Here is a 20,727-nt window from a genome sequence, read left to right as displayed (position 1 = left end):
TCAATGCCTTCGGATGGGTGCTGAAGGGACATTTATCACGACAGACTTTGCAGGAGTAAACGATTGCTTCAAGGTCTAGTCAGTGAACTGCTTTTCGGATTTCTGCTCTTTTGGGATTTTGGTGCAATTTGAGGGCCCCAGTAGGCTTTGGGCATTCTGGAAAAAATGTTCCGGAATCTGAACTTTCGTAGACCCGATTTCCTGAGTTTTCTTTCCCGCTGAATATTTGTGATGTGGGTCGGGCTTATCTCTGGTATTCCTGCTGCATACACAAAATTTGTCATAGTAGGCAACCAAAAGCATTTCCAGGGCAGCGAAAACTTAACTGGATTCCTTCTGGTGGTTGACGGGTTTATGCTTTACACCAAGTCGTGAAAATTAAATGGTTCTTGAAAACATTCAAGACGCCAAACAGCCAATGAGGCTCTCTTGTTGCGAATTTTCATCAAAGCGAGAATTATTATTAAAACATGTATAATAACATTAGTTTGTATGGCTTTCAAATATTTGCCGTTGCCTCTTGTTTAAAACGGGATCGATGGAATCTCTCTTCACGATCCTTGTATTTTCATGTAAAATAAATCTATGGAGAATATTGAATTCCTTTCTTCAAGGCTTTGCGTGACCTTCGGTGTCATTCACTTAAGTAAACCGGAAGCATTATAGAGCCATCGATTCATGCAGCGATTAAATACTCAGCTTCTGAGAAATTCTCATCTTTGAGGCCGATTAGATAATCAAGTCCCATGCTGACCCACTGCAGACAAGAACTTGCCGAACGCACATTTCCAAAACGATTTTAATAAAAAAATAATAATAATGTCCCCATGGACCGAAGTTTTCAGTAAAATTACCCATGAATCCAGCCGCTACCTGACACACTTTTGCAGATTCTGTTTGCTGCTCAGTACTCTCGGAAGCGCATAGGCATTTGTACTAGAAAACACCACAAATCACCAACGTGCGCACGTTTTTATGAAACCTTTGCGCAAATGATCAAAATGACCCTTCATGGCCTGATTAGCGTGGACTTTGTACCACAAACCTATGAGATTCATGGTGGACAGTTTTTCCACACCATCGTCATACATGGGTGAAGCAAAGTTTGACTCACAGGATGCGCACAGTATAAAAGTCCGGGCGCACGGTACAAAATCCCAAATACATGAAGCTTCGTGAAATTATGGATATGATGCGTCGTTGTGGGCTACTTATTGAGTTCTTGTTCTGCATCGAGCATGTTGCATGGTTGGGAGCCGCCGGTGTCCACAACTGGTCCTCAATGTTCAGCAATAATCCGTCAAACAACTGGGTCGTCCTTGCCGCTGGTTCGCACACGTGGAGAAATTATCGACATCAAGTATGTTTTAGCTGGTTTTTCACTTGTCTGAACCCACACGAATCGGTTTTCAATGTGGAATTTCGCACTAACGGCCCCTAAAAAAGGTGTGTCTAACCTAGGGTTCTGTAGGGCTGTGATGTTCCATCGAAAAAGGTGGTTGATGGAAGCCACAACTAGAGGACACCCATTTCGGGGCCTGTTTGTGTTTTCGGGTGTTTCCTTGTCGTGCTCCGATAGGTCGCTTCTAGTGTAGCCGAATCTCCAGACCTGTTGAACACGGATCTTACCAAGGTGCCCACCGTGATCCACGTTAACAAAAACCGACATCTTCATTCATTAGTGTTTCATTTTGCGTAATGTTAGGTGAAATCGCTGACTGTGATTAGATGGGATGTTAATATGTTCTTGCATAAAAATGAGAGAATTCCTAGATCTCCCACTGTCTTCAAGCCACCACTAATCATCTAACCTTGCTTTGTAGATTCACCGCAGTACCGTAGCCTAGAATGACTGGATGAACAAGCAAGGTCTCAGTAATTCTAACAAAGACCACTGATGTAACAACGACATTAGTTGTTACGCCGAATAGCTGTTCCGAGAGGGCGTAGATTGTTGAGCAAAGTGGGCAAATAATTCTATACTACTATGTATGGTCAAGTAGTGTGCATTTGAAATAAACAAATGGAACACCACTTCGATCAAATTCGTTCCTCCTCTCGTGGCTTATTTTGATGGAATTATATAGGAATCATGTGGAACGTGTTGCACATATTGGATGAGTCTGTACCCATTCCTAAGATTTAATAGGTAGTATTATATTGCCAACGTGTTTCGTTCCAACGTGATTCATTTTCCAGTGTAGAAACGAAAGAAAGCATCGAACGTATTATTACCGCATATCCTTTTTATGACACCTGGCAAAATGTGAAACTGTGGTTCACACAATCCTGCTCCTGTTCTCAGGCCCTGTTTCTCAATTCATTTGTGAAACGACAAAATGAAGACCAGGATTCATTGAATTCACAACAAAATTCAAGCTAATTTCTCGGTAATAGCTGCACCCACCTTGGGCCCAGTTGAAAAACTTAGCCAGTTTAGACAGTTTATTCCAGTCCAGCGTAGGCAAATCAGTTAGACAAAAAAAGACACACCATTTCACCATCATGTTTAAACAGAGTGATTCGGTGTTGGTCAGGACCCGCAGCTTGATAACACTTGGATAAGAACATGCAACCGATTATTTCGAAAGACTTCAGAGTTTATACGCTCAGTGTCAGGTCTCCAGTTGAGAAACTTCAGTTTGCCAGTCGTCTAATCGATAAAAATGTTTATTTTTAATATTTGCTCATGCTTACCACTGATTGTTTGGATCATGGGAGGCCTCTTTGGGCATATTGCGGGTATTAGCTGGCATAGGGGAAGCACATTCTATGATTTTCCTGCTAATCCCACCTCTCCTACATTCTGAGCCCACAAAGCTCCGCAACCCATTCAGGTGCTCTTTTTTCCAGAAGTCTGACTGTTTGCTGAGGGATATTGTACTCTTTATCAGGAGAAAAACCTATCCAAGCTTCCAAGAACTTTAGAGTGTTTTCCAGTACTTGCATGTGGTTTGTTAAACCAGTCCACAAAAGAAGTGCCCAGCATTTAGAGGACAGTACTGTCCGGTAGAAGTTGACATTGAAACTCGCTTATCCGAAAGTGACGTCGATACTGGTGCCGGTAGGCTTGTTGAACATTAGATTTCGAAGGCAATTCATTGGTTGGCTGGGGCGTGCTCATCTTTAAGTTCATCAAAAGTGCAGCGAAAATCAGCAACGAAAAAGCGTTTGATACGTGTTCACAAAGTCGGTTTTAGTAAACATACGCCATATTGCGAATCGTCCACCGTTGTCCGTGCATTTCGATTCCGGTCCGGACCCGAATGAACGTTGACGGCGCTTGTACCTCTGGCAACCACAACAACATATGAGCTATTGTCTAAGAAGAACAAAACACCCAGAAAACCGTGAAAACTATCTTTGAAAGCCTCAGAGCTTCATTCTCCCTAAAAGTAAAGAGGACGAGCGGATTTGCAATATGTTGTAAAATTGCTACTATCAAAGGGACAACCCATTCGATAAAAAAACTCTTATGTTTGGTGGCCTAGAACAATAGAGACCCCAGTAGAACGTGCACAAGTGGCTTCCGGATCACCGACGGCGCACCAACCCACGAAGATCTTAGGTCAGCAATCTGGGAGTGTGATCCTAAATTCTTATTTCGGAGAAACAGAAAGCGAGTCCGGCGAACAAGCATGCTGTGAATCTGGCCTCAGGACGGAGACATTAACGATCGACAGGCAAACTGAAAAATAATTTGAAAGCTTCCAAGCGCTGTGGTTGCCGAGTTGACCGCGGATATTGCAGTGGTGACAATGGAAGGCGCACGAATCCCTCACTTATTAAGAATGCGCCTATGCAGATGTCGCGTTCACCGGACTGAGGAAAGTGAGAATACCGAGTATATGAGAGAGAAGGATGATTGCCTCAGCCGTAGTCTGTTTTTGCATACTGGCTCTAGGGTATACAGTAGATGAGGCTACTGGTTTGACGACAACACTAGCGGTCGATGTGATATGTGATTATTTGTAAGTGTGCAATCCACGCTGGAAATCAGAATTTGATAGTACCAGAGAAACGAGGAAAGCCCTACACCGCGAAATCATTTATTTCCAAGCACTAAGTAGGCAGCTACAAGCTATTGGAGAAGAAATTAGTAGTCTCATTTGGGCATAGTTTTTAGAATCCGAACATTCTCAAAAGATTTCTTCAGGTTTCATGCCCACTCATTGAATATCATGCTACTGTTAGTGAACATCGCAAGTTGCGTAACAAAGGTTGCCTTCCACTAGACGCAGAGCAGAGCTTCGAAAAGACAGCAGATTTTTCACATGCTTCATCAGTAGTATCCGCCGACACAGCGAGACACTCGGACATAGAAAGGAGGCCATTTATTGTCTTAGATTAAGGCCTTTATCCCGAAAGCCTATTTACACTTGGGACTTCCCGTATTGGTGGTGGACTGTGCAGACATTCTGAAGAGCCTAAATACTTAAACCTAATTCTTAGGGAGAAGGTCCAAACCCTAACTTTGTGGAATTCTAACCATAGACAAAACTGAGATGAGATGCTCTGTGAGTGTCACATCTACACTGCTCAGTGAGTTGCTGGGGCGCACAAGCCGTCATGCCTCTATGAGGTACACATGCAGCGTATTTTTATTTTGAGTACAATACTGACAACAGGCGAACAGGAACACCATTTTAGATCTTTTCTGGGGTTTTCTTCGAGGAGGATCGCCGGTGGAACATCTTCCAAGACTGAGTGTTATCTGTGGTCATTGTGATGATCTTAATTCGACAAAGTTGGTAATAGAGGCACCAAGCTTGGCCACTTAATCAATGAACCACCAGGGGCTGGATTCATTCCAGAAAGACTCCCAGAAGTACAAAACTATACGGTGGATCTACAGTTTGGAGCTACAAAGATTTATCTGTGTACGCTTTTCAGGACCTGAATCGGGTAATTTTTGGTTCCTAAAGAGGCACAAAATCTCAGGAAGGAAACATACATCCGGACCGCTGTGTGCAATCGACTGAGAATAAATAAGGAAACCTCCTCATTCTTCCCTAATTCAATCTGCCATACACATACCGATTTGTAAAATCCCTTATTTCAAAAGAACTGATACATCCGATGCAGCGAAACCGTACTGATAATAAATCTCGATTTGGCACATTTAAGACGAATTGAGGTTTCCCAATTTCTTTAGAACATATCCGTCAAACGGCGATTTCCAGTGGGGTGGAGCGCTAGCCCAACATTCCAATGACCGGATACTCGTGGTTGGACATTTCAGCGTTCAAATAATCATCAGGAAATAGCTTGTTCGCGTTTCACCGGAGGAGCATGAAACGCGCACCACAGATATTCCTCACCAGTGAACCAGGACGTTTTGACAGAGAACGCCCTCAGCTAAAGAATAAAATCTCCTTTGCAAAGCCCAAACACCGTCATAAATCGGTCAGCATGAGGCTGTCGGCGAATAATATCCTCGCCGCAGCAGTCAAATATCTGATTAGAAAGCTGATGTGTCCAGATTCATGCAATTAATCAACAGGAACACGCGCATGTTACAAGCAAAGTTTTGGACAGGGATAATGCATTCAACTACTCTTGGGAGAAATGATACTCCATCCAGTATGGATGATCCCATACAGTCCACATGCCTTCTTTAGCCTCCATGCCTCACTCTATCTCAATTCATCCTCTATTCATTTATTTGTATTCTCATTCAGGCGGACGTTTACCACGCGTATCATGTCATGCGTAAAAACAACGTTCCAGCAGAGAATATAATTACCTTTGCCTACGACGATATTGCAAAAGATCGAAGGTAAATACCACGCACAATTTTTTTCACCTGATAGCAACCAGAATGTAGAGAAACGTGTTTGGTCGTTTAGGTTTAACCTGCCCCTTTGTGTAAAAGAACTTGAGTTGCAGAAAATTGGAAGTTTCCGTACCTCACGTGAGATGTCACCTCAGATTTTCTTTACTTCCATGCCTTTTCATGATTGTAAACGCGATAGAACCAAAATGCAGTCAAATCAATCAGCATCAAATCAAGTTGCAGCCATTGTGGCATATCCTCGCTGATACATATCAACTTATCAGAAGTCTGAAATCATTAAGACGGATACCCTGAAGTCGTACGAGTGCATCAGTCCGCTGATGCTTTGGAGCAAGAATTACGTAGACAACCCAGTAGTCCTGTCGTTCTCTAATGCAGCCGATTCGGGGGTTGTAAAAATCGTTCATAACCGAACCGTTCTTTCGGCTGTTGCATCGTTTTGGTACGTAGCAGCCATGCCACACGATGATTGCACGAGTGCTGGGGTACTGAGAGGTTGTCCAAGCCTAGACGGAAGAAGTCAAAAGGTAGAGGTAGGGTTCACAACATGGACTTTAACTCGCGCTCAAAGCACTTGAGACGTCTCGACCCCTGCGAAATCGAATAACATGCAAAGGCGTTGGATGTGAAAATGCTTATAAGACCTATTATTGATTGTGTTTACCTGAAATGATTACCTTATCACCCAGGAATTGTAATGCTCTTGGTTGTGTACTGAATCGAAATTATTGTAGAATCTCTGCATCATTACTGAGTAAAGGATAGTTAGATGATAATTAATCAAAGTTGTGACACAAACTGTTCTCATGGTCATGAATAATCATTCAAAAACAAACCAGGGTGCCAAGTTCCAACAGAATTTACGAGGTTTTCATTTCTTTCTATTTGACCTACCTGGTAATTTCTCCAAATCCTACTGCCAATTTTCATTCTCTTATTCCAGTAATCCGTTTAAAGGCAAAGTCTTCCATGACTACGAGCTCGAAGATGTCTACAAGGGTGTGATTATTGACTACCGTGGAAGAGTGCGTCCGTGTTCCAATGCACAGCAACCAAACAAATTTTTGTATCAGCTCACTGTGTAACGCAAAGTGAAAGTAACATGACACTGCATATCAAAACACAATACAAACCGTAGGCAAACTAATCTGTTTTACTATACTACAGAATGCTACATTTACTTGAACACTAGTTGTAATATCATAGGGAACGTTTGAGCGGTCAACGACTGAGTTAAACCTGCTGCAGGTAGGCTCACTGTATTAACGGAACTTAAACAGATTACTTCTCTATCTGAACGTTCCAAGCAAGCGATCTTGTCAAAAGGACCACCGGAGATATTCAGCGTGTGGTAGAAACCAGATATGGTGCGCCGCTTATGAATTGTGTGCGGTGAGCATTTTAAACTGTAGCGCATCCTGGATGCGCCATTGGCAAAAAGCATTCGATGGACACCATCAGGATTGGCTACTGGTTCCAGTCAGAGCTCGTCTTGATGCTGGACCGGTAAGCCGCCCCATCTTCCCAGCACGTAAAAGTGCCTAACTGGGAAAGCCAATGTGTTATCGGTTGAGAATTCCGCCAGTTCCCGAGTTGCCATCAGCCTCATGTCCACCGTTAACATCGAATTCTCACGCAACTCTAATTCGCACAACAAGTTTCCAATAACGAGAGATTCTACTGAATTCCACCTGATGAATAGTTAGTTTCCTCCGAGAAAATATCCTGTGATATCTCGAGTGCATAAACAAACAAACAAAGCAGGGTGTCCAGGACAGCACACTCAGGTACTGAATAGCGTAAATTAGACGTTCAGCTGTGGCGCAATTGAGTGCTGGTGAGTGATACTCACTACAAGTTAGAAGATAGTTCTCACGTGTGCTTCTTTCTTTGACCACCTAATCGTGCTTACCAGTGATTCACATTGGACTCAACTGTTATTACTAGGCTTGAGGAGCGAATCCAACTACCATGCCCGGCAAAGAGAACAACAATCAAATGCTACATTCAGCATTCGGCGACTGCACTTGAATAGTTACTGAGGATAGAATAAGTGTGTAATACACCATTTTTCACCATTTCACACAATTTATCATGCCTGTTAATCTGTCTCAGGACGTCACATCGAAAAACTTCATTAATGTATTGAAGGGGGATAAGAAACTTGAAGCCAACAAGAAGAAGGTGCTGAAAAGGTGAGTTCGCGCGAAAGTTGACATTGATGAAGCACACGCTCATCATAGCTAGAACCCAAGTGTCACAGGTCAAAGTTTTGGATTTACAAAATACTTGATTAGTGTTTACCTAAGTACTGTGCTACATAATCTCTTAATGTGAAGCTTCCAGAAATCAATCAACAAAGTATTTGCCCAAGGGAAAACCGGTTTATCAATTTCAGACTATGGGTTATTATTATATCATAGGCATCAATCGACACTGTTAACAAGATTCAAAAATACTCAGATATGTGCAGTTGTGGACGGCCAACTATCTGCTTGGTATTATATAAATCGTGGTCAGCCAATTTTGGCTTGCTCGGATTCAGCGTCGGATTAAACTCAGTGTTGACTAAAACAAATGAACACTGTTTTTGGATAACCCAAATCTCACTTGCAGCCCACTCGATTAGTTATGTGGCAATCACTCAAATCTGTATCGCCATTCACCGACAATACCTTCAGCTTTTAGAATACCTGCCTGGCCCTAGGTTCTATGTGGGTTGGTAACGTCACAGTTGTTCTTCCGAAATTCCTTCCACATTTTTGCGACCTGTCGAAAGACGAAGCGTCTGCATACAGAGACAAGCCAGGAAACGAGGCAAACGCTTACTTATTTGCGAACCATAAATCTGTCATCCGGTCAGTTATACAGTGGTGGATTTGAAACTGCGGGGTAATCCGTGATCACCCGCTCATTGTGCGTGTTTTCTGATTAACCGATGGCTCGTAGAGGGATCTGGGATGGATGTTTCTGTACATATTCCCAGCTCTCCCAAACCGACCTTTTTCGTTCACAGTTGAATAAAAACGCCATTGATTCAACAGTTTTTGTGAAGACTGATTGTTGGGCCTTCCCGAAAAACTTCGTCTTAGTTGGTCGTCTACTCTCATTCAGATTTGCTTCCAGGAAATTGGTGCTTCGTGTTCTGTTCGGTCGCCATTCCAAAGCAGTGTTCCTTTAGCTGTTCATATAGGCTTTATTCCGAAACTTTGGCAGTCTTCAAAATAGCTTGAAGTAAGAAATTCCTCTCATTCACCATCCTGGAGCACCCAGTCATACAAATACTCATTTGTGAACACACCCGCTAAGTGGAAATAGATCAGTGGCACATTATTGGCTGCCGCCTAGAATATGGAGTTTCCGCTGCCCGTTACGGGCATTTTATCCTGTTGTAGCACGCTAGGTTCCTGGGATATTACAATTTCAGGCAGGATATTTCCTTAGGCCTATTCAAAAGAGATATTTTTGTTGCCATATTGTGAGTCTAATCGTTTGTGTTTTAAAACTTGGTTAACGTTGTAAAATGGATTATCTTGGGTGAGATCAACGTTATTTGTTCCCTTCCATTGTTGAGCTATCTGGTTTATTCTGCCGCATACGCCGCGTTTCTTAACAGATCAAGTATGTAAATAAAAATCAGAGTGGATAGGAGACTTCCTAATCCTAAGCTGACCACATTGAGTGTTTCAGATCCCGCATGTACTTTGTTCAGATAGAGAAAGAAAGAGGGATATTCATTAAAATAGATAAACAAAAGCGATAAACCCCTCTGAACCATGAAAACAGTTTTATCAACGGAATGTTCATTCGCTCAAAGAAACTCCGAAAAATCTGGCCAGAGCACAGCAGGACGTCAGAGCCAAGCTATCAAGATTAACTGATAAACCCGGAAATCTGGGTGACGGCCAATCGGACGTAGGTGCGGCAGTTCAGGATACAGGAGAAATCGGCAGCTGATCAACCAGAAAATTAACAGAAGATCCCCAAAAACGAACTGCTCAAAGCACCAACTGAATTCGCGCAATATAGACCAGAACGCAGCACAGCTGGAAATGGACGAATGAGACCCCGAGAACGTTGTGCACTTGTCAGCCAGTTACAGCCGAATAAAATCAAACCGGTTCGGAGGAGCAGGCAACCCAAACGCTCACTCACTATATCACTTCGTTTGGTGGCCAATTATGTGCAAGCTAGCACCCTCTCGATCAACGGCCAACAAACGGAACATTTCTAGATCAGTTTCAGATAAAAACATATGGCTTCGTGGATGTCCGCTTTCGGTACACAGGTTCGCCTCAACTTGATGATGGTGTTCATCTGTAGTGTATAAAATTTAAGGATATTTCCACAAACAGATTCAAGTATACTGCCAAGAGCGTGATTTCAATAGAGCTGAGTGTCAGAGCTGAGTGTGGCAAGATGGTCAAGCTAACTGAAGTGGAAACTGGCGTGGGTAAATAATCCTCTGACCTGCGTGTTATTTGCCCAACGGGTAAGCCGCATAGGAATTGTGCAGATAAATGATTCAAACTGGGATCCATAAAGCTAAATCACGTGCCATGGACAGAAAAGCACTGTAAAACTTCTTGTATCCTGCTGATTTTCTTCATCACTAGTTAGCCAACACCGGTTGCATAACAACTCGGCTTCTGCAACCTGTGAAAAAATGATTGGGGAATATCACCTTGAAATATCCGTTTTTGCTTTCCTGTGTGGGATCTCCACTCGGTAACTCACCCAAAATTCAAGACCATCTTAACATTTCTGCCCATTTACAGCGGTCCTGATGACAACGTTTTCATCTTTTTCTCTGGCCATGGTGCGGTTTCCTCTATTACCTTCCCAGATGCACGAGTAAGCTATGTAAATTTTGATAACCACGGTTATGGCACACAGCCTTTCCAAACGGAAGCTAAATTGTGAACCCATGAACGGGACTTAGGTTAGTATATCTACGGTTGTACTTCAAGGAAGGGGTTTTATAGTTAGAACTGTCCTACACATCAAACGAAAAACGATACGCAAGCTACGGTGTTCTGACGTTTGTCCCACTAATGACATCCGTAACAGCTCAAATCTTGTAGGTCTAATCTAAGAAGTTTAAATGATAACGTCACCATGATGTTCTTCTAAGTTCAAAGTCGCTTAACTCACATGATGTCCCTGTTGATCAACTTAGGCTGCTGAGCAAAAGTAGATACCATATACAAGGAAGCTGGTCGTATACGGTCACTCATGAGGTGTTGATGATACTAAGAACGCGTCAGCCGATATATACTTGACATGACATAATGCTCCTTTTAATTCTGGAGAGACAGCGAGAATATTTTGGTAGTATGAGGAAGTTTTCGTATTTCTGTATGAGAAGCCAGTCTGTGAAGGAAACCCGAGGAGCAGCGTACAACTGTTCCATTTCTATTGGGAATCATTCGTAGTGCGCTCGGTAGTTGCAACGTACAATCGTTCGGCTACGGGCTGCCACCAAGAAGCCTGATTTATCCACACTTATTCAGGATATAACGTCGCTCATTCTTCAATCGAGGGATCCACATCACTGGTGAGTGACTCTCCGAGTGGAAACGTCTCAGAAGAAAAATCCATTCATCGCGTGGATTGCTGTTTCTCCTGCACTACTTACAGTCTGCTGGTAATATCATGACATTCAGAATTTTCTTCGATTCAATGAAAATCTTCCTAGGTTTTCGTGAAACGTTATTAGGGCTAAACTTTACTCTCTAGATTGGCTCAACCTAGGAGACGGCATTTACGTCTGGCACAAGCAGTACAAGACTTCAGCTGCATTTCCTCTTATCAGTTGTTGTAGTCATCATTATGTAATCGAACCTATTTAATCGATCTCGGAGGATGGTATGTGTAAATCGGACATATGGTTGAAAAGGGAAATCAGTCGTTCAAACTGCACATTCATTATTCCAATTTTGCGGCTGCTAGCTTATTCACTCCAAAAATGCTCCTTGCGCCCCTTTTCAAGGGAGGTCTTCTTTATTGTCAGTAGTGTAGCTGCCTAAGACTACAGAGGACATGGTGGAACCAATGATCCAGTGAAACAAAAGACAATTAACAGGGCACTCAGCTTTAACTTCAGAAGGACTAAGCAAAACCGTCAAGCTTAGTCATTCAACCGGTCTTAGTGGACAGTACGTCCACCAAAAATAAATGCGCGTTCACCTGGAAAACGCTTTCGGTGCCAAGCTGCTATTCTATTCAAATGAAGCTTGAGGGATGAGACACAGCTAAGTTGTTAAAGCTCAGCTGCGGCAGTCGAAATGCTGATTCCGGGTTGGGACACCTGATTCTTCCGTCCGTAATTTCACGCTGTAATCGCTGAGCTACCTCGAGGTCACGAGAATTTCTTTTTTCTGGCGGTAGATAAGGGCCACGGAGTTGAATGATACCCTCGCCTTCATGCATTCGAACAAAATGTACAACAAATTGGTGCTGTATGTGGAGGCTTGCTACTCAGGCTCTATGTTTCTGGATGTTCTTCCTTCAAATTTAGGAAGTAAGTGGCGTAAATAGTTTTTGCTTACTCTCATGAAAATTCTGTAAAATTGCATCTATAATGTCCTTCAAATATGGTTAAAATGCTACATTGGCCAGTAAAACAGAGCGATCTTTGTATGGCTCGACGCAAGAAGCGTTTTGCTGGGGGTCGTACAACATCCAGTCTGTGCCGTTTAATATGGCTATTCCTGCAAAACTAGCCGATTTTGCCGCTGAAATAGTTTCATGTTGGTGGAGATAACCATTGCAAAATCGGTGCATCACCTGTGATATTTTGGCATCCCTGTGCAGCAACCACCATTGTCAGGTGAATGCCGTCTTTCTAAATTACAGAGGGATCGTGTCTCTTTTTGTAAAAAGTACACTTGAACCAATGAAACAACATGCCCAATTCCAGGGACGTGACGACCTTTGAAAACTCTCGTCAGTTGTTTCTCATGTGGGAGGCTTCACCATGAGAAAATAGATTATTCATACACAGGCTGCTTTGATTTGACGGGTTGACCAGAATCTATCTCTCTGTCTCGCCTATGAAATTATTGCCGTCCAGTATGGTTTCAAGAAAACCTGAGATATTTCTGTGTCCCCGTGCGGCAACCATTATAGCTAGGTGGATACTGTCTTTGTAAATCACAGGTGAGTCACGAGTCTTCTATAAAAAGTACACGTCAACCCGTGAAACATTAGGTCTGATGCCAGTGACCTCATCACCGTTGGCCGATCTCGTCAATTGTCTCTTCTGAGGAGGGTATATCAAAAAACCAGATTATATATTTACATAGTAATTTGATTTAGACGGGCTGACCCCAAAGAATCCAGCTAAATATCTCGTTGTAAGTGTATTTGGCAGGTTCCGTCAAATCTTGGTATCATAATTGATTAAGGTTGCAGGAAAGTTGAGGCCGGCACCAACCTGTCAAAGAATTTTCAGCGGCCATCTGTGTAGTGCGTGTTCTAAACGTCTTGCGGGTTCACAATTTCTCTGAGTCATTGTGTCAGTTCGTTGATAATTTAACTCATTATTTCGCACCTTTTTATATTGATATATAATTGCTTTTATCCCAACCTCCTAAAATTGCAGTCTACGTGACAACTTCAGCCAATGAAAAGGAAGAATCCTTGTCTGCTTTCTGTCACGACAAGCGGATCAAAGTTTGTCTGGCGAATCAATACTCATATGCCTGGATTACGGATTCAGAATACGTGAGATTTATCAAAACTGTTGCTGATAAGCCAGCAGCCAGTATCAGTACATTTGATTCTCTAAACCACTTGTTCGCTTATTTTTAATGAAATAGCCATACTCCCTTCGTGGTGGTAAATCTTTGGGTGACAGTGCTTGCAGGTGTCTTTGGGGGGTAGCAATTACTACTGACATCTGTGACCTTGTGTTTTTTGGCTTCCTGAACCGCATGGTCACGTTCAGTGCAGATGTATGCAGCTCAAAATCCCCCCGGTCTTGCACATCGATGCCTGCGCCTATTCAGCCATCGTTCAGGTAACGGTTCCACCAATGTGCACCTGTCTTCTCATCACAAAAATTGAACCACCGAATACAAATGAGGGAGAAAACGTTCGGATGTGTCACCTCTGGTTAAATTTTCTTGCATCGACCTGGGCGAAGTTTCTCCGTTGGCCAGCACCGTACTCGGCAATAATTTTCTTCAATCGTACGGCACTTTTTGTGAGGCTGGTGGTAAATCTTCTACAGAAATTTCATTCCGCAAATGACTTCTCAGCACTGCCACCATCATAACCGACGACGGCACCACTAAATTTGTTTTGAACCGAGGACGAGATTTATGTGGATTCAGCAATCACAACCGCCCAAAATAATAATGTTCAAACTTTCTCACCGACCTCCCAATCACGTTGACCTCTGACCTTGTAGAGGGATATGGAAGAGTCAGTTGGAAATCTGGGTGCTATCTGTGTAACTTCTACTCTAAGATGGGGACCGCCTGATTCTCACTTTGACTGTCGCTGCAAAGTAAGCCTTTGAGTCGATGTTGGCGGAGTTCTTGTTGACATTTTCGATTCAGATCACTGGAGTGAATCGCTGGAGCCGCAGGCTCATCGAAATGATTGTGGTAGACCACGTTCAAGTCCTTTCCGCATCCATTTTGATTCTTCTCTTTTGAATAGGGTTTCAAATAAATTTTGAATGCGCTCGAGGAAGCGTTAGTGTTGAACACGGATGTTGGCGATGATGACGGTGATGATGATGATTATCATGAGGATGTTTATCGTGATGATGATGATGACTGTCCTAGAGCGTCAAATTCTTACCATGTGTTGAATGCATATAGTGTCCTGAAAAATCGGAGGGCTCAGTTATTTTAATACTATGTGTCGTTCGATACTTCTATCTTCTTGCCTCTAGTGATGGCTCCACTGGTTTTGCTCACAAATGATCCATCTTAAAATTGCGTAAGCTGATCCGTCTGCTTCATACATTCCCCTGTCATTATCTCCCACCCACGCGCAGAATGATTTGAAAAAACGTACACTGGAACAGCAGTACAAGGAGGTGGATAGGAGGACAGAGTATAGTCATGTGATGCAGTATGGTGACATGGTGAGTCACAAAATATCATGGAGAGATTCATTTGGGTCACTTGTGAAAAATCAAACTGTTATGAAAATGAGTGGATTCATCGAGGTGACAGTTGAATTTCGTTATCTTTGAAAGGTGATGTTTGAGACTGAAAATAATTGTTTAAGGAATTCAGGTTCCACACACGAAGTTCTGCAAGGTTACTAGCCCTAGCATCTAGATACCCAAGTCTAGCCAGTGTCATCTTTGGCATAACCAAGCAAAAGCCTTTGTTTAGAAGAAACGAGCTTAAATCTATATGATTCATTCACTAGTAACTGGGGGAAGAATATACTTACATGATCACTGAAACATCCGTCTAAGAAGTTGACTCTCGAGAACCCAATTAACACTTGGCCGCGTGATGTGGTATTTCGCGACCGAACGATGTGTGACGCCGTCTGCTGTCTAAGCTAAAGCTGATCACACTGCTGATCAGTCCCTTGTGGCCGAACGGCTAAGTATTCAGCCATCAACGAGGTCACCAGTTCGTTATTCTCTACTGGAGAGGGATGCGCACACCTGCTGACTACCAATAAAGATGAAACAGCTGTACAATGCTTTCCGGCTTTTCAGCATGATTGGCTTCACTGACAGGATGAAATATCCATTCAAATGAGAAAGTTCTGCTTGGAGGAAAAAATTCTAAGTTCACAACAACACGGGTAGAAACGATCGATATAGATACGTCACAAACTGATTGGGGTGCGATTCAAGTTTAAACTATACTGTGTGGAGACATCTTCAGTGAAGTATCTCGCAGAATTAGAAGATTCATACACATGTTCAATCGCCATGGCAGCTGAAAACTCATTTTTGTGTACGTATTAGTGGTAAAACACGTCTTAGTACCTTGTAAACAATAGCTTGTGAGGTAACAACACATGATTTGGTCAAAAATAATCATTGGAGTTCGTTGAACATTTGAAGCAAAATGCCAAAAACCATGGTTTGAACATTTAGTTAAGCTATGACGAACAACAAAATGAAGATAGTTCACAGCTTCGCGAACTAGGGAGCAATACCAAGTTTACATTCTAAAAGTACGTAGGCACATCGGATACTGCGATTCGGTCCGATCTGCATAAACTTAGTCAACGTAATTTTAAATTTCGACATGAACGGCAACGAGCAAACTCAGGGGATAGTACTTGCGATTCGGTGAACATCAGTGCGTAGCAGTGATATTTGAGAAACAGCTTAGGAAGTAATGTATATTGATCAATCAGATCCTCCTAAACGAACATGTGACTACCGAATTGAAGACCCACGGTTGCAGGGCGTGCCACTTTTCACGTAGAAAGGCGCTGTCTTAGTTGCTAAAGCACTGACGGGTGTCTGTTTATTGTTTATTTCAGACGATGGGAATTCTCCCAGTTGGAAAATTCCAGGGTCATTATGACCTACCGACGAACCAGAAGGATGCGGGCATAGCAGTACGTGTTCAGGACAGTATTCGATATTTTGAATTGTTCATTGCAACAGTCATTGCTTAAGCCATATATACTTAAGAAACCAATCCATATTCCAATGACACTTTAATAGGTTGGGTTTTTTAATATCGATTGTGTGAAACACTTGAGTGAGAAAACGCAAACCACAATCCGAGTCGATATCCATACAGACAGTTTATTTTTCGGACTGGCTCAGTAATATCCATTAAAACATTTGGAAATTGGAAATAAGGGTTGCTGCGACCAACATGGTTCATCCGAGAAGCCTCTCAATGTTGTTCGTTTCAAATGTCTATGGCTTGTGACAAGTGGTATTTAACTTGACTATTTGCCCATTATAGAACCTCGGGTTCGTAGATTAATATGAAATAACTGGGGACTGGAGCGTGGTTTCACGTGGGTTCACGCGTCTCGCCTGAGTTGGCAAGAATGTCGTAGCCTGTTCGATTTGCTCTTCTCAAGATGTGTTCTTAGGACGCCTTGAAATGAGTCGAAATGTTGTTTTTGGCCACAATATTTGTAAGAATTTTAGGGAAACCGATGCCCCTAATGGAGAGGAGAGAAGCAGGAGGAGATACATGTATGATATAGTTGCCTTCCAACGCCTTATATGTCTACGTAAACGCAAAACGCAAGTTAAAAACTTAAACTTTGATCTGCTTACTCAAGTTGGCCAATTCCTGACAACAGGATAACCGTGTTACACAAGTATGACAAGCTCCTACACAAAATTGCCACGTACATGAATCAACGATAACAGGTCAGGCGCAAGTCCTCTTTTGCGTGTTCCCGAAGCAGTGAACAGTTAACGTTGACGCAGCTCAGGTTGAAATCATATCCTATAACAAACAAAACGCAAACAACCGAGTAGTGAACAGGGTGGCAGTACTTTATTGAGCGCAATTTTCGCGCACGAATCACGTCAAGATCTTTAAAGGTTTAGTACATCACAGCACTAAAAGACAATTTAACAGGCCGTGACAGCCAGCATATAAATACACATACGAACATATACATGTAGATAGATAGATAGATAGATAGATAGATAGATAGATAGATAGATAGATAGATAGATAGATAGATAGATAGATAGATAGATAGATAGATAGATAGATAGATAGATAGATAGATAGATAGATAGATAGATAGATAGATAGATAGATAGATAGATAGATAGATAGATAGATAGATAGATAGATAGATAGATAGATAGATAGATAGATAGATAGATAGATAGATAGATAGATAGATAGATAGATAGATAGATAGATAGATAGATAGATAGATAGATAGATAGATAGATAGATAGATAGATAGATAGATAGATAGATAGATAGATAGATAGATAGATAGATAGATAGATAGATAGATAGATAGATAGATAGATAGATAGATAGATAGATAGATAGATAGATAGATAGATAGATAGATAGATAGATAGATAGATAGATAGATAGATAGATAGATAGATAGATAGATAGATAGATAGATAGATAGATAGATAGATAGATAGATAGATAGATAGATAGATAGATAGATAGATAGATAGATAGATAGATAGATAGATAGATAGATAGATAGATAGATAGATAGATAGATAGATAGATAGATAGATAGATAGATAGATAGATAGATAGATAGATAGATAGATAGATAGATAGATAGATAGATAGATAGATAGATAGATAGATAGATAGATAGATAGATAGATAGATAGATAGATAGATAGATAGATAGATAGATAGATAGATAGATAGATAGATAGATAGATAGATAGATAGATAGATAGATAGATAGATAGATAGATAGATAGATAGATAGATAGATAGATAGATAGATAGATAGATAGATAGATAGATAGATAGATAGATAGATAGATAGATAGATAGATAGATAGATAGATAGATAGATAGATAGATAGATAGATAGATAGATAGATAGATAGATAGATAGATAGATAGATAGATAGATAGATAGATAGATAGATAGATAGATAGATAGATAGATAGATAGATAGATAGATAGATAGATAGATAGATAGATAGATAGATAGATAGATAGATAGATAGATAGATAGATAGATAGATAGATAGATAGATAGATAGATAGATAGATAGATAGATAGATAGATAGATAGATAGATAGATAGATAGATAGATAGATAGATAGATAGATAGATAGATAGATAGATAGATAGATAGATAGATAGATAGATAGATAGATAGATAGATAGATAGATAGATAGATAGATAGATAGATAGATAGATAGATAGATAGATAGATAGATAGATAGATAGATAGATAGATAGATAGATAGATAGATAGATAGATAGATAGATAGATAGATAGATAGATAGATAGATAGATAGATAGATAGATAGATAGATAGATAGATAGATAGATAGATAGATAGATAGATAGATAGATAGATAGATAGATAGATAGATAGATAGATAGATAGATAGATAGATAGATAGATAGATAGATAGATAGATAGATAGATAGATAGATAGATAGATAGATAGATAGATAGATAGATAGATAGATAGATAGATAGATAGATAGATAGATAGATAGATAGATAGATAGATAGATAGATAGATAGATAGATAGATAGATAGATAGATAGATAGATAGATAGATAGAAAGATAGATAGATAGATTGTTAGTTAGTTGGATAGACAGTTAGGTAGACAGTTAGGTATATGGATGGATAGATAGATAGTTTGATAGTGGCCAATCTACAAAAACACAATCGTAACAAGCGAAACATTAATCAAACTCGTGGAACTTCTGGTTAATCCATCCATTGTTAGCAGTGATAATCAAGCAGATTACAAATACTAATCCATCAGAAATGCGTGGCATCGATTTGAAATATTCGTAGATTAAATGTTATGCCTTAGGTAGAACATGGTGCTAACCATAGACCCCGATTAGTGCACACTGCTAAACAAAATTTGATAACTATCTCTTCAATGGGGACATTGTTTCATCAAGGATCTTGTTTGGATGTGTTCATAGCATGAAGCTGCGTCTGAGGCTTATGGCTTTGTTTCAGATATTTAGCGAAATACATTAAAAGTTTGATGTTCAACTTACCCCAAAACGATGTGCAGAAGCATTAATTACAGCGGTAGTTTGCGTTACGTTGGCAACCGAGTGATCTGCCACTGTTCATTGACACAGCCCCTGTTATCGGTAAATGCTGCCCGAATGTTCTCTTGGTCCCAGCCAAAGGCTGCAAATAGAAAGCCCTCTTCACGGGCGCGTTTGCTCTCGGCGTTTCGGAGCTTGATGGGAGCCACAACCGAGGAAGAACACGAGACCGCTTGGCGAAAACTGCACCGCGAATTTCAGGTTGGTTGTTTATTTCTCACATCCGCTTGATCACAACTAATGAGCTGAAAGTACAATAAAGTATAATTTTAGGTGAATCTCTATTTGCATAGTCGCGAATAGGTACTGCGGATACATGGGACCAAGAAGACGGCCGTTCCACGAGGCCACACGAAATCCCAACGTGGTTTTTCCAGATGCGCGAGAAATCTTTTATAGTCTACCTATAATCTCCTGCAGAAAACCTTCACGCTTCTTTCAGCTTGGTCACATCGTCAAGGAAACTTTCCGCGATATCATCATGGATATGAAAACCCACCATAAGCCAAAGTTAATGGGCTTGTCCAAGAAAAATGAGCTCATGTGTTTCGAGGCGGTATTCGATCAATTCCAGAGGCACTAATTCACAATTCGGCAGGTGAGTTGACCGCGTGTTGCAGCGTAACAAGGGTGTGCAAAAATGTGCCTAGATACATGTGAGTTAATATCTAAGCCCCTTCTCACCAGGGCTACTGATGAAAAGTGGAATATGATGTCATCATCATCATCATCGACAGCATGACAACAGTGCTTAACACCGATGCTTCACTGCCGTACAACCATGACTTATTTGAAAGCCTTATTATAAAGAAAAGAATGAAGGTGGACGGGGAAGGGACTTAGTGCTAGCTTAACACAATCATTCCGAGGTGCCTACACATCCAGACATTCACTCAGGCAACCTAGATAGAAACTGACAACAAGAACGCCACTGACATCGGTTGGAAGTCTCCAACCAGGCACAGGGAATATCACGCGGTCCCCATCCTGGAAGGCTAGTAGCACCGACCGCACCCAAGCGTTTCGTGATCTCCTTCAAACTCCTCTGCCAAGTCAAGGGTTGGCCACCTCTCTATTTACGCCACTCCGAATTGGGCATGGTAAACAGCACTCTCTTCGGCAAAAAATGGTTCGGCATATGCAACACATGTCCCAACCAACGCAGCTTCTGGTGCTGGACACATTCTTCAATGGAA

The 20,727-nt window shown here is 41.4% G+C and overlaps 1 protein-coding gene across 1 annotated transcript in view; it reads left to right on the top strand.

Annotated features, from left to right (window-relative positions):
• Window positions 1-1,165: 1,165 nt before the first annotated feature.
• T265_10753 (hypothetical protein) overlaps window positions 1,166-20,727 on the top strand; it is a gene marked incomplete at both ends in the record, with an annotated part of 29,682 nt that continues 10,120 nt past the window's right edge. Inside the window, 12 exons of the mRNA XM_009177218.1 lie at window positions 1,166-1,360; window positions 5,682-5,779; window positions 6,741-6,822; window positions 7,913-7,992; window positions 10,576-10,651; window positions 12,188-12,320; window positions 13,404-13,525; window positions 14,811-14,900; window positions 16,277-16,370; window positions 19,909-20,074; window positions 20,269-20,353; window positions 20,590-20,702. Coding sequence (XP_009175482.1) covers window positions 1,166-1,360; window positions 5,682-5,779; window positions 6,741-6,822; window positions 7,913-7,992; window positions 10,576-10,651; window positions 12,188-12,320; window positions 13,404-13,525; window positions 14,811-14,900; window positions 16,277-16,370; window positions 19,909-20,074; window positions 20,269-20,353; window positions 20,590-20,702 — 1,334 coding nt within the window. The remainder of the gene's footprint in view (window positions 1,361-5,681; window positions 5,780-6,740; window positions 6,823-7,912; window positions 7,993-10,575; window positions 10,652-12,187; window positions 12,321-13,403; window positions 13,526-14,810; window positions 14,901-16,276; window positions 16,371-19,908; window positions 20,075-20,268; window positions 20,354-20,589; window positions 20,703-20,727) is intronic.

The sequence above is a fragment of the Opisthorchis viverrini genome, assembly GCF_000715545.1.
Source record: "Opisthorchis viverrini unplaced genomic scaffold opera_v5_401, whole genome shotgun sequence".
NCBI classification, from domain to species: Eukaryota; Metazoa; Platyhelminthes; class Trematoda; order Opisthorchiida; family Opisthorchiidae; genus Opisthorchis; species Opisthorchis viverrini.
Note: the sequence above shows the minus strand (reverse complement) of the source record. Positions and strands in the feature narration are given on the sequence as shown.